A 13,260-nucleotide genomic window follows, 5' to 3' on the forward strand; every position below is an offset into this window, starting at 1 on the left:
TGACTTGAAGGAACCTTCGAAGCTGCAAATTTGGGACACCACTACCTTGCTCCAGTTTTGGCTCACTCGGCAAGAAACAGGCGAAGGGCCCACATTTCTGTTCAAAGCATGGAAGAACAAAGATGGGGACATGGTACCATCTGTCATATCTGGCAACTCGCCCTCTCCTCAGACTCATATAGTGAGAAGGCAACAGAGGGTTACCATCCGAAGGCCTCGGGAGTCATCGACAGAAGCCTGAGAGTGATAAGGAGAGTGCCACTCATCATACAGAGCATAATGTGGATGATGACCTGGCTGACGGGAGACCTCCGCTGAAGAAGCCCAGGACGGGAGGTCCTACACACAGAGGGCCGGCAGTCCCACGTCCAATTCCAAAGCCTCGCCCGGCCAAGCCGGCCAAAAAAGGTGCATTACTGACATCACGATTGGGAGACCTCCTCGCTGGGTTAACTGACAACGCGACGGGCGAGGTTAGAGATGATGTCGAAATGGAAGAGAGTATCACACCGCCGGCACAGAAAAGGAGGAGGGGCACTCGAGTCACTGTTGAACCATCCACAAGGACGACCCGGAGTAAGTTGCAAATGCCAGTAGACAGTACACCTAGAGTAACCAGAGCACGGGGACGCACTTAATGTACATATATCTTCCTGCCCTCATGTGTAATGTCATAAGTGCTATTATGTATATGTCAAAGTACTAACAAACAAATTATAATTGCCAAATGCCAAATCTCGAGTACCAAGGCCCGAGTACCGAACCCTGAATACCGAAGCCCGAACGCCGGTCACCGAGTACCAAGGCCCGAGTACCGAACACCGAGTACCGAGCCCCGAGGCCCGAGTTCCGAGGCCCGAGTTCCGAGGCCCGAGTTCCGAGGCCCGAGTTCCGAGGCCCGAGTTCCGAGGCCCGAGTTCCGAGGCCCGAGTTCCGAGGCCCGAGTTCCGAGGCCCGAGTTCCGAGGCCCGAGTTCCGAGGCCCGAGTTCCGAGGCCCGAGTTCCGAGGCCCGAGTTCCGAGGCCCGAGTTCCGAGGCCCGAGTTCCGAGGCCCGAGTTCCGAGGCCCGAGTTCCGAGGCCCGAGTTCCGAGGCCCGAGTTCTGAGCACCGACTACCAAGCACCGACTACCGAGCCCCGACTGCCGAGCCCCAACTACCGAGCCCCGAGTACCGAGCCCCAAGTACTGAGCCCCAAGTACCGAGCACAGAAAACCTGGCAGCGAGTACTGGGTAGGTAGAATATACAAGTACCAAGGACTACCTACTGAGTAGTACTGCAATGTGTCTACTATCAGACATTTATCAATATTTACATGTTATTTGAGTCCTCAAAGGCCTCAATGAGGGTATCCAATACCTTCAGCATTTCGGAGGTTGACTCCCTTACCCTTTGCATCCTCCGGAGGTCCGCATCTGCTTTCCGCAGCTTGTCGCATGTTTCAGCCCATGCCATCCTGAATGGTCTGTCAGCCTCAAGAATTTGGGCTACTGTAGGGGCAGGAAGATTTCCATGACGCTGTTCGTAATCTCCCAGGCGATCTACAATTGATTGAACTTGCAGGATATTAGCAGAGATAAATAATCAACTGTTGTATACTTACTTTCAGCTTGATCATAAGATCCGATTGGCATGAACTCCCAAACCATGGCACGCAGGGCTTCATTGTTGAGTTCCGGCTCGGGCGATTGACGTTCGGGAGTTTCTGACATAGCTTAGGAGATAGCATGAGTAAAGCACATGAAATGATATGAATATACCTACAAGGTATGGGTGCACCTGGTACACCCGGATCGGGCTCCGGAGTTGATTCATTCACTGGGGAAATGCCATGAAAGGTGACCATGGGATTCAAAGAGTAATCTCACCAGCCATAGGAAAATCGGGTATAACCGGAGCATCATCAGACGAAATCAAGGTATCCTCCGGACCAAGATACAAGTCCGGGTCATCGTACAGGGCCAGTCCATCCGCCAGAGCCAGAGATGATGGATCTGGAGATATGTGATGAATTTGCACATGTAAAATATGTAAATTTGAATTGGAAAACATACCGGGAATCACATTCAACACATCCAAACCACCGGACGATCCAGAATCAGAGTCTAACTCATCATCCGGCCCAAGGTATATATCATCTAATGGATCTGAACCATGTCAGATCAATTGACTGAAATCAGAAAAAACAAAACATACCAAGGGACATCCGGGACTGGGAGGACTCATCCACATCCATTGAAGTAAATTCAGTGACTGGAGGGTCATGAAATCTGACCCCAGGTTGAGAGCTCATGATATCTGATGAGCTGATGCACTGATGAACTGATTGATAACTGATAACGTCGAAGTTCAACACATGGCCGGCGATTGCCGAAAGTTGAACGATGACCAAACAAACACAAACAATCAACGAATTTTCAACATTGTCCTTCAATTGTATTGTTTCTTTGAAACTTCATTCTATTGATAACAGATTTCACCCTGCTTTCAACATTCTCACATCTGTCAACTCCATCCAAATGTCTACTCAAGTTCAATCTTCATTGGCCAATCTCAAGGCATCCACTGCTCAACTTGTGGGCATCATTGCCGGCGCCCGGCACATCCCGGCCGGCTCTGTGGACGTCCACCTTGTTCTAACAAAGCAGGTCACCACTCTTTTGGTATGTTGAACTTATTAAATTAGTGTAACATTAATGTTTGTAATGTCCGGGTAGGCTGACATCATCCGGGCCCATGAGAAAGGGGAGTACATCCCTGGAATTGTGGCGTCCTGCTCTAGGGAGCTGATGAGGGTGCGTTCCATGACTCCCCGGGCATTGCCCAACTGGCACAGCATTGGCCACGATGACCCCCGGGTGGCTAGACACGCCTGGCGCAAGCAAGTCCGTGCCTGGGAGGCGTTGGGTGACAATTCCTGTGATCTCCCTGTTGTCCCTAACGTTTCCACTGGCCCACTGACTGTCAACCTTCCGTCTCCACCTGTCCCTTCACCTGCACTTGTCCCTTCCCCCACCCCTGTCATTCCCTCACCTCCGGTCGTCGCCAGACCTTCCGGCAAGACGACCCCTGAGGTCCGGGACAAAGGAAAAGGTAAGGCCACCTCCGTCGACCTGTCGCCGGAAGTTGGGGGGAGCAACAAGAGGAAGTCTCCAATGATTTCGGGACACTCCTCCCAACCTCCAAAGTCGGCGCTGAAGGCTCGCAAGCATGTCAAGTCAAGTCAACTCCCCAAGTCGAAGCTGTTTGTGGAGTCGGAAGATGATGAGGACCCAATTGTTCAGGTATGTGTTCTGGCTGATTTATGACATGCTCTCAATTTGTTGCAGCCGATTTCGCGTGGAGTGCCGGAGGTCGTCCTTCCCCAGCGCACCATTGTGGTAAGGAAGCCCCAGTCGCCTCGGTCACCCGGTTCCCCCAAGAAGCAATCATTTGGGCCTGCTTCAGTAAGTTTGCATTTTTCGTTTGGACTTTAAATATATGCTCATGTGTCCACAGCTGACTGCCGGCAGTCGTCCGGAGGTTACAGTGAGTCGTTTGGACATGTCCGGACCTCCCATGTATAATTCCCACTCATTCCCATTACATTAGAAATCTCCCATCAGTCGTCCGGAGGCTCGGGTAAGTCCTAGAAGTTTTCCAGAAACTCATGTGTATTAACAATCTGTCAGGCAACCTCCGGCAGGCGTCCGGAAGTTGAGGAGGAGTCCAATGATACTTCCAGTGCTTCGGATGGTGACCCGCCAGCCACTACCACATTTGATATCACCATTCCCGGCCCAGTGAGTACTCAAATATATTCCCTCTAGTCCATCTACTAACGGATACTACAGAACAACCCCTGCCATTATTGTGTCAAGGAAAATTGGCCCTGTGCGACTTGATTGGACAAGAGGTCCAGCCTCCCCTGCTTGTCTTGCATCTGCTGCTCCACCAAGAAGATCAAATGCAACCCTGCATCTCTGGGATCCCCGCCCAAACGGACCCGAGGGAAGTCTACCACCGGCCGGACGCGTTCCAAGACACCTGCCCCTGCTCCATCCAATGCTCCATCTCCCTCCCGGTCAAGGGCCTGAACTCGTAGTCAATCTCGTGGCCCTTCCCGAACTCTGGCCATCCCTGCTGCAACCACACCCCAGGTGCAGTCACGTGGTCGCAGCAAGACCATCACTACCAAGAAGACACCTGCACCTGCACCTGCACCTGCACCTGCACCTGCACCTGCACCTGCACCTGTTCCTGCACCTGTCCCTGCACCTGTCCCTGCACCTGCGCCAGCTGGTAAGTCACCCATACTTTTGATGACCGGCTGACCTAATTTTTTACTTAGCAGTCAGGTCTTCCAGTGTCGCAGTGCCTCGTGCAGCACTCAATGTTCCCATGCCGGATCTCCATTCCATGGCAATTGCGATTCAGGATGGTGCAGCTCGCATCGCTATTCTTGAGGCTCAGGTGCAGGAGCAGGACGCTAAGATTGATACCCTGCAACGCCTCCATGAGAGCCTCCGGCGCACAGTGGTCGACCAGCACCCTTCATTTTCACTTCCGGACACACCGGCCGATGGAATAATGTTGCTTGGTCAAGGAGGTCCCCCCCGTCCATGTCACCCCTCCCCTCCGCACTTTCCAACCTCATTGATTTGGACTTTTCAGTCATGCAACCTACACCCTTGACGCCTGAGCATGAATCTGCTGTGGTAGGTCCGATGGTTGAGCCCACCCAAGTTCAGCCTGAGGGTCCACAATCCTCTGGTGAAATTGTTCTCCCTGATGAACCAGGCAACCTCCTGCCAGAATCCCCTGGCGATATTGTGGTCCCTAATGAACCAGGTAACCTCCTGCCAGAATATGATTCTTCTGATGAGGAGATGGATGTTGAGGGAAAGGTTGATCTTCCTGGTGAGGAGGTTGACATGGCTACATAATTGCTCAGTGATAGATGTACATAAATGTTTTTCCATGCATGTTACCTATGCCACAATTGAATCATTCAATGATCACTCCCGATATCCAGAACTCGAAACTGCAGATTGAGGTAGATATCACCCAAAACCCGAACACCCGAATGTCAAATTATTAGTGCCGAACCCCGAGTCCCGGGTGCCGGGTACCGAGTCCCGACACCCGGAACTCAGGATTTGACATTTTAGACGAACGACATCTTCCAGACATGTTTAAATCAACCTATGTATATCTGTAAACATTTTACTAACCCCCAAACCCCAAACCGAGATGTACCAACCCCCAAACCCCCAAACCCGAGAGTGCCGGGTCTTGGGTATCAGGTGTCCGGAACTCGGAACTTGGGAGAATTTGGGGAGATCAATACAATTTAATTTACAATCGAGTTGATTGACAACACATTGACTTACCCATGTTTGCAATATATTTTTGTTTAGACATACTGAGTTCCGAGTTCCGGACACCTGAGACCCGAGACCCGAGACTGCCGGGTCTCAGGTGTCCGGAACTCGGAACTGGGGAAAATTTGGGGAGATCAATACAATTTGATTCACAATCAAGTTGATTGACAACACATTGAATTAACTATGTTTGCAATATATTTTTGTTTAGACATACCGAGTTCCGAGACCCGAGACTGCCGGGTCTCGGGTCTCGGGTCTCCGGTGTCCGGAACTCGGAACTCGGTATGTCTAAACAAAAATATATTGCAAACATGGGTAAGTCAATGTGTTGTCAATCAACTCGATTGTAAATTAAATTGTATTGATCTCCCCAAATTCTCCCAAGTTCCGAGTTCCGGACACCTGATACCCGAGACCCGGCACTCTCGGGTTTCGGGGTTCGGGGGTTGGTACATCTCGGTTTGGGGTTTGGCACTGAAAATTTGACATATATATTTTTGTGAGTGTTGTGCTTCTGGTGTCCATGCTTAGAAATAGGATTTGTTGCACACCAGGGTTCAGGTGTGGGGTTTTTCCACTTCAGTCCTGGATTATTGGTCAATGCCACACATGATAGATTCATGTTTTTGTGCTTAGGGGTTTAGATTTGGTGGTTGATGGTAGGTATATGCACTGTGTCGGAAATTTGCGAAAACGGTTGCAATGAGTCCCTATTTAGATGTCATTGAAATGTTGCCTGAAATGACAAGGCAATGCTGATTACGCGTTGAAATGGTAAGATAATACTTATGACTGAGTTTCAAATTACATCACGGATGTGCCCTTCCCATTATCATTCCATCAGCGCCAGCAGTGATCTTTTTCCAGTTTCTCCGTCCTTCAGGTCTCTGTATATAATCCTGTGTTAGTTCTATCATCAAGAATGGCCCCCAACCGCACAAGGTTCTGCGACTTATGTGGTCAGGACATCAAGCCGCGAGGTTGGACTACTCATCGGAAAGCTTGTGAGACAAATGCAGACAAGCGGCACCGTGATCAGGCCATTGTAGATGCAATTCGGCAGGAAAAAGGTGCGTTTGATTGTATGCCCAATTTCAAAGCTAATGATTAGTATTCCAGCACTGAACGAATCTGTGCTTGATGGACAACGGACAGCTCAACCTAGTCGCGCTCACACACCAAGTATGTTTTCTATCATTTCAATGTTTGTCTTTTTGACTCATCTGTCCCTAGTCGAGGCGAGAGATTACCAGCATGATATTGCACATGACTTTGATGTGGACTTCAGCTTGACTGGTGAGTCTATTAGTACATATCTCATTGATAATCAATTTCTGGATCGCTATTACTGTAACTATGATCAATAATGCTATCGATTTTTCAGACCATTTTGAGCCTGAACCTATGGACGCTTCAGCACCACCCACCTATTCGCTCGATGACATCAAGGTCGAGCATCACCCAAATAGTGGCATCAAGGCGCAAATCTATCCCTTCAACAATTTTCATCGTCGTCCTGCAACATCTTCGGCTTACACCACTCCCAATAACCACCCTTGGCGCCCATTTCAATCTCGACTTGAATTTGAAGTAGCCGAGCTTGCTCTTGAGGTCGGATTGAACAACGAACAAACGGACCGTCTCATCAACATTTGCCATCAATGTTCTCTCAGAAAGGATAGTTTTACGCTGAAGAACCATAAAGACATTCACAGCAAGTGGGAAGCAGCGTCCCATCGGATCACAAAGGTGATTCCATTCATTCTTTGCTGTATGGACTCCGAATTTGACCTTTCTCGAAGTGCAGTTCACGAAAGATGTGATCTCGGTCCCCTACGACGGCAAGATGCAGGAATTCGATGTATACTACAGAGATCTTTGGGATCTCGCTACTGACCTACTTCGGGACCCTAACCTCTTCCCTCACTTCCAGTTCGACGCACAACACTTATCGAAGTTTGATGGGCAAACCTTCGTCCGCTTTGTAGATGAACCTTTCACCGCGGAAGACTTTTGGAATGTGCAAGTATGTATCCTGTAGTTTCAATCCTTGTTGTATGTATGTAAACATTGTGCATTTGTAGTCGCAACTACCACAGGATGCAAAGCCACTAGCTTTCATCCTATACGCCGATAAAACAAGATTATCATCATTCGGTACTGCGAAAGGATACCCAGTTGTCGCGCGCTTAGCAAATCTACCTACTGATATTCGGAACGGACGAGGTGTAGGTAGTGGTTACATTGTAGGATGGCTGCCAATTGTATGTCCCAATGTTTGTCTCATTGTCGATGCTGATGGTGGGGTTGTATTGTATTAGGTGACAGAAGATAAAGAGCATTCTGGAAAGTCAAGCTGGGTCAACTTCAAAAATGCAGTCTGGCACGAGTCATTCGCGAAAATCACCTCTTCGTTGGCATCGAAATCAAGGACAGGACAATGGTACCCCTGCCTAGATGGCATTGATTGGTGGTTCTTCCTTTGTCTACTTATTTTGTCAGCTGATTATGAGGAACAGCAAGTACTATCATTCTACATCGTGTTTTTCCTAACGATAATTTACAGGTGCGTTATGTCACTTACTCGAGGGGTCATGAGCCTTTGGCCATGTCCTATCTGTCTCATTCCTCGAGACGAGCTTTGGGATACGTCAAAACAATATACCCACCGAATCGCCGACACATCGTGGGATATTGTACTGGCTGCACAGGAAATGGACACCCATGAAGAACAAGAAGAGCTTCTCAAACAACATGGACTTCGTAATGTTACTGTGAGTTTTGTGTCTACTATTTGCGACGCTCTTAGATTAACTTATTTTTAGAATTCATTCTGGGCCATCCGATATTCAGATGTACATCGAGCGCTATCGCATGACCGGTGTCACTACAACCATGGCGGTCTTTGGTCCCGTCATTACTGGGTCGAGCTGCAAAAGCACTTGACGAGCCTCGGAAGGGCAAAAGTAGCCCAAGTTGATAAGAAGTGCGTCTCTTTCCCTCGATTATGTCAATATCTAACATGACATCCTCTTCTACTATGTCATCAGTTTTGCAGCATTTCCCCGATGGCGAAATTTGAAGCATCCGAACCAAGTAATGAGTATTACATTTGCAGACAGCTCCGTCCATGAAGATATATCAAAGGTTCGTAGTTATTATTGTGCGCAACTATCTCGCTAACACATTATTTCACTACAGATGATAATATATGCTATGCACAACATCCTAACAGAGGAAGCCTCTCTGCTTGGGTACCTTCTAGTTCGCTGTGTACGCCTTTACCTCGAGGTCGACATGTACGCTGCCTTTGAGGTTCACACAACGAATACCATCAGCGAGGGCAGAAGCGCTGTTCAAGCCCTAACGGCATTCATGAAAGTATGTCTTAGAACTCTCTACTTTAGCAAATGAATTGACAGTATTGTAGCAATATATCATGGCAACAGAGGAGGATGATAAAAATTGGAATTTTCCAAAACTCCACATGATCACGCATCTATTTGACGATATAGAGGCTAAAGGGGTCACAAGGAACTATAATACGAAGCCAAATGAGCAAATGCATGGGCCATTGAAGGATTGGTACCAGCACCGGACAAACTTCAAGAACATCGCAGAACAGGTGAGTAATACAAGGCAACTTTCGCATTTATCTACTCATGGGACATCATAATTACAGATTCTTCGTATAGACCACTGGCTACTCGTTGCGGATGATATCCATCGTCGAATCTTTGACTTGGATGAATACGTAATATCACAACGCCAAGCAAACGACATCGACGAAGATGCCGATGAAGATGATCCTGACTCCGAGGTATTGACGAACCCCATAAGACATGTTTTTGGCCCTTTGGATGGGTCTATGCATGTGAAATTCGGGTCGAGGGAAGCTCTGCAGACCTTTAGTCTCATTGAGAATTCCCACAAGGATGACATCGCGTTTTCCAACTTCCATGTTAAGCTGAACTCATTTTTAAACGTATTTCTACCTGCAAGCAACATACCCCTACCAGATGGGAAGAGAATCCATCTCTTATCAACTCACACAGTAAGTTTGTTCAATTTAGTAGTAGCCCTTACCGCACTAATCACACAAGACAGATCACGACATGTCGACTGTTGCGTGTCAACTACGAGTCAATGGTGGACTGGCGACAATATACCGATTACCTTCGGTGCAATCCAAAGTTCTTTAATGCACCACGTTTCGATTGCGTGTTCATCCAGACCAACCAAAAGGTCATCCTTGGACGCCTGCTCTTGCTTTTCGAGTGCCCAGTTGGAGACAATGTATTTCCGCTTGCTCTCGTCCACCCGTATGACGCTCCCATAGGTGTACGACTTCGAAAAGACAAGCACCTTAACCTTCTTAGAGTTCGAGCAAAACCGCGGGCACAGGCAGAGTTTTTCTCCACCAGGTCTATCATCCGCGGGGCACTTCTAGTGCACGACGAAAACCTCGATTACTTTGTTGTCGATACGGTTGACACAGATATGTTCCTTCGTGTGAAGGAAATGCATCTGCAGGCAGGGCATGTGGTGCGCATTTGACTGGTGAGTAGCATCTCTTTGACATGTCTGATTTGTATTGATACATAGCTACTAGGTGTTGTTATGATATCTATGCTGCTTGGCTACTAACTATTTGATTTATGTGATACTAGGGATGATGCAGATAGGTCTGGTACCGTCCTACACGATTCGTTGTCGATTAGGGACGATACCTTCATTGTGATGGCGGTGCTTGATATGCGTACATTCGTGCATGTTTTATTACTCGTGGTGGGTACTTCAACGCTTACAACTGATGGATCACTGACCAATATGTCTTGATATAATAACAAGGTTTCGGTTACATCTATGAACATGTAAAGTTCCTGCAAGCAGTATTACGTCGAGCAAACACGAGGTGATAGCGCAGTATCATTTAAAGTGTTGTAGTGATACTAATTGTGTATTCTCGCCCCCTCATTCAACAAAACTCTTCTCCAAAGCCTTCTGTTTGGCAAACATGTCGCACGTCATGCAGTCACACTCGCACTCAGACACAGACAGTGACTCTGATGGCCAGGGCGGCAATCCTACTCATATCTCTATTCCGGCCCCCAGCGCTTCTAAAGGGGAGCTTCTAGAGGTAAGATATGATCCGTCTGTTAGCGCTACTTTCTAACTTGATTTGTTTCAGGTGCTTAAAACACTGCAGGTTCAAATGCAGCGTCTTCAAGATGAGAACAAGAGCATCAAGGAGGAGAATAAGACTTTGCGTGCCGAGAAGCCGAAACGAAAACGGTGCGTGGACACACAGCATGAACTTAGCGTTCATGAGGATACTATCACCATCTATGCCCGTAAGTATGGCATGATGATGGAGATGTTTCCTAGTAGCGACCTTCTCAACAAGAAACTCCCGGAAGCTCCCACTCCATTCGATAGCCCCGACCGATACAAGACTGCGGCAACGCAGGACTCTGCATTCTTACACGAGCTTTATCATCATTTTCCCAAATCGTTGCACAAGATAATGGAAAGCTCGTATTTCAGCGATATGGTATGTAGCTTGTTATTAGAGTTACCATGTTGAATCACTAATGCAGCAATATTAGGTACTGAAATGTATTCCTGATGCTCACGCCAACGAAATCAAGAAACTTCGTGGCGTTGCTGGTGATATTTTCAACCTTCCCTCAAAGTATTTCACCAGCACCAGCTTCGAGAGAGCCACCATTCCCGAAATCCAACAGTTACTTGGCGTTTCGTCTGCTGCAAACCAGACATACAAGACTTTCCCGCCAATCTTGTTTCCAGGGTTGAAGGAAGATACGTCGCTGAAGACAGTGTTCGGGAACTGGGAGCTACTAGCCCGGGTAAGTCTTATCACTATTGTGTTGATGCTTTATCTTACTGAATGTAATATGATTACTTAGGTTCTCAAAGCTTCGTTGCGTGGTGTTACCTCGCTCCACCACAGGTCAAGTGGCGGCGGCGCGCATACTAATGCTCTCAAATGGAGCGTTCATCAAATCACGCCAGGAGCGATAGCATGGGCGGCAGTTATTGTAAGTCAGCATTTCAGTCATTTACACCTCGAGACTCAGTCATTTGTCATGTATTGTTGCGACAGGCGATATTTCTACTCTCGCCAGACACTGAGTTCTCGAGCTCGGGCCTAGGGAAGAAGTCAAACATCAATTACAAGACCTTGTTTTACAACTACAAGAAGGTTCTTGTTTCGAAATGGACCACCAGGCGTGTCACCTTGATCGTCGCCAACATCAACAATTATGTCTTCGAGGCTGCGAAAGGACCTTCTGTTGACCCATCAGCCGAACAAGATCATGCGAGTGCCATCAATCGTGCACTTGCGGCGCTGGATATGGACAGCAGCGAATCGGACCATGAATCTGATGCTTCGGCTCAAATATCTGCTGCTCTTTCGGTTGCTAATCCACCTTCCATTGTTTCTGCCACCCAAAGTCCAAGTGCTATTGGTGCAAGGCCCGACTTCAATCATTCCCAACCTGAAGCATCATCTGATATTGTAATACATGATGCACCGGTTGCTGATGTTGGTGCACAAGTTGTCGAGGAAAGCACACAGAATGTTGGAGATAGTGTCAGTGCACGAGGGCGGACAAAAACTAGAGGGTCCAGAAAGAAGGCAGCTCCGCAAGCTGCAGTTTCTCGCACAACTCGGTCTCGCAAATAGTTTCTGCATCAATGTTATCCTGTCGTCCTTCGAATCGGTGTTCCATTCCTGCACTTATTATGTTTCTCTTAGGCTCATTCTATTGCTTCTTAGCACTATTTTACATTGTACTAGGGGATCAGGCACATTTAAATTTTTGAAATACCGACACGGCCTCCAATTTAAATAGTACCCAAATTCAGTTAAACATTTCTCCTTTTCTCTCCCACTATTCCAATGTCGCTTGAAAACCTTTGCTCCATCATTGACTTTTCATGACAACCAAATTAACATCAGATGCTCCTCACTTCAATTTGATCGCAATCTCACTTCAACCTGCTCTCCCGCTTTAGATTCATTGAAACACTATCACGCAATGTTTAAATTTCATTGACAAGGTATTGATTTTCTTGCACCCTGTTGTGACTTAAACAGACTCGGAATCCAATGATATCATTGCAACGTTCATCAACCACCTTGCACAAGAAGGGTAAGTAATTTTTTTATTCATCAATTCGGCTGCTGACAACATAATAGATCTCTCTTCCAACCCTCGTGCTCTCCGTCGTCTACAGACCACTTGCAAGCATGCCAAGCGTACCCTTTCGTCAGCAACCCAGATTGCCATCGAGATTGACTGCTCCCCTCAGTCGTGCCCTTTTCGAGGAGCTGTGCATGGACCTGTTCCGCAGCATGCTCGAGCCTGTCGAGAAGGTCCTCCGGGACTCCTAAGATCGACAAGGCTAACGTTCATGAAATCGTCCTTATTGGTGGTTCCATGTATACCCCCCATATTGTCAAACTCGTGTCTGACTTCTTCAACGACAAGGAACCCAACAAGAGCATCAACCCTGGCGAGGCCATTGCATACGGTGCTGCCGTTCAGGCTGCCATTCTTTTCGGCGACACCTCCGAGAAGACCCAGGACCTCTTACTTCTTGATGTCATTCCTCTATCGCTTGGTATTGAGACTGCCAGTGGTGACATGACCGCCCTCATCAAATGCAACACCACCGTCCCCACTGGTGTCACATCTGCGTCACTCCAGGTCCATTCCAGGATCCAGTGGACCCGCAAAGCCCAACTTTCGTCATTTGAGGGCCCGCCCGGCATGCTTGGTTTCTATGAACTCCAGCTTCTTCTCCTTGTCTCCCTATGTCTCATCTCCCTCTCGAGCGCCATGTCTCACGACAGAAAGAGCTGA

The 13,260-nt window shown here is 47.9% G+C and overlaps 3 protein-coding genes across 3 annotated transcripts; all 3 read left to right on the forward strand.

Annotated features, from left to right (window-relative positions):
* Positions 1-6,769: 6,769 nt before the first annotated feature.
* F5891DRAFT_946968 (uncharacterized protein) lies at positions 6,770-9,922 on the forward strand (the record flags this gene model as incomplete). The annotated part of the gene is made up of 10 exons (XM_041374706.1): positions 6,770-7,114; positions 7,173-7,391; positions 7,450-7,629; positions 7,687-8,139; positions 8,191-8,351; positions 8,416-8,512; positions 8,567-8,746; positions 8,796-8,990; positions 9,048-9,419; positions 9,473-9,922. 10 exons carry the CDS (start codon positions 6,770-6,772, stop codon positions 9,920-9,922), a joined length of 2,652 nt encoding a protein of 883 aa, XP_041229065.1.
* A 631-nt stretch (positions 9,923-10,553) lies between these two features.
* On the forward strand, positions 10,554-11,759 carry F5891DRAFT_921152 (uncharacterized protein; the record flags this gene model as incomplete). Its single annotated transcript, XM_041373783.1, has 4 exons — positions 10,554-10,919; positions 10,975-11,235; positions 11,296-11,427; positions 11,493-11,759. Coding segments are annotated over 4 exons (1,026 nt in total), but the record flags the coding sequence as incomplete, so codon positions are not given.
* A 744-nt stretch (positions 11,760-12,503) lies between these two features.
* On the forward strand, positions 12,504-13,260 carry F5891DRAFT_1209864 (ENSANGG00000017398 protein; the record flags this gene model as incomplete). Its single annotated transcript, XM_041369157.1, has 3 exons — positions 12,504-12,546; positions 12,594-12,727; positions 12,790-13,260. 3 exons carry the CDS (start codon positions 12,504-12,506, stop codon positions 13,258-13,260), a joined length of 648 nt encoding a protein of 215 aa, XP_041229067.1.

Source organism: Suillus fuscotomentosus (assembly GCF_016647785.1).
Source record: "Suillus fuscotomentosus strain FC203 chromosome Unknown F5891scaffold_12, whole genome shotgun sequence".
Lineage (NCBI taxonomy): Eukaryota > Fungi > Basidiomycota > Agaricomycetes > Boletales > Suillaceae > Suillus > Suillus fuscotomentosus.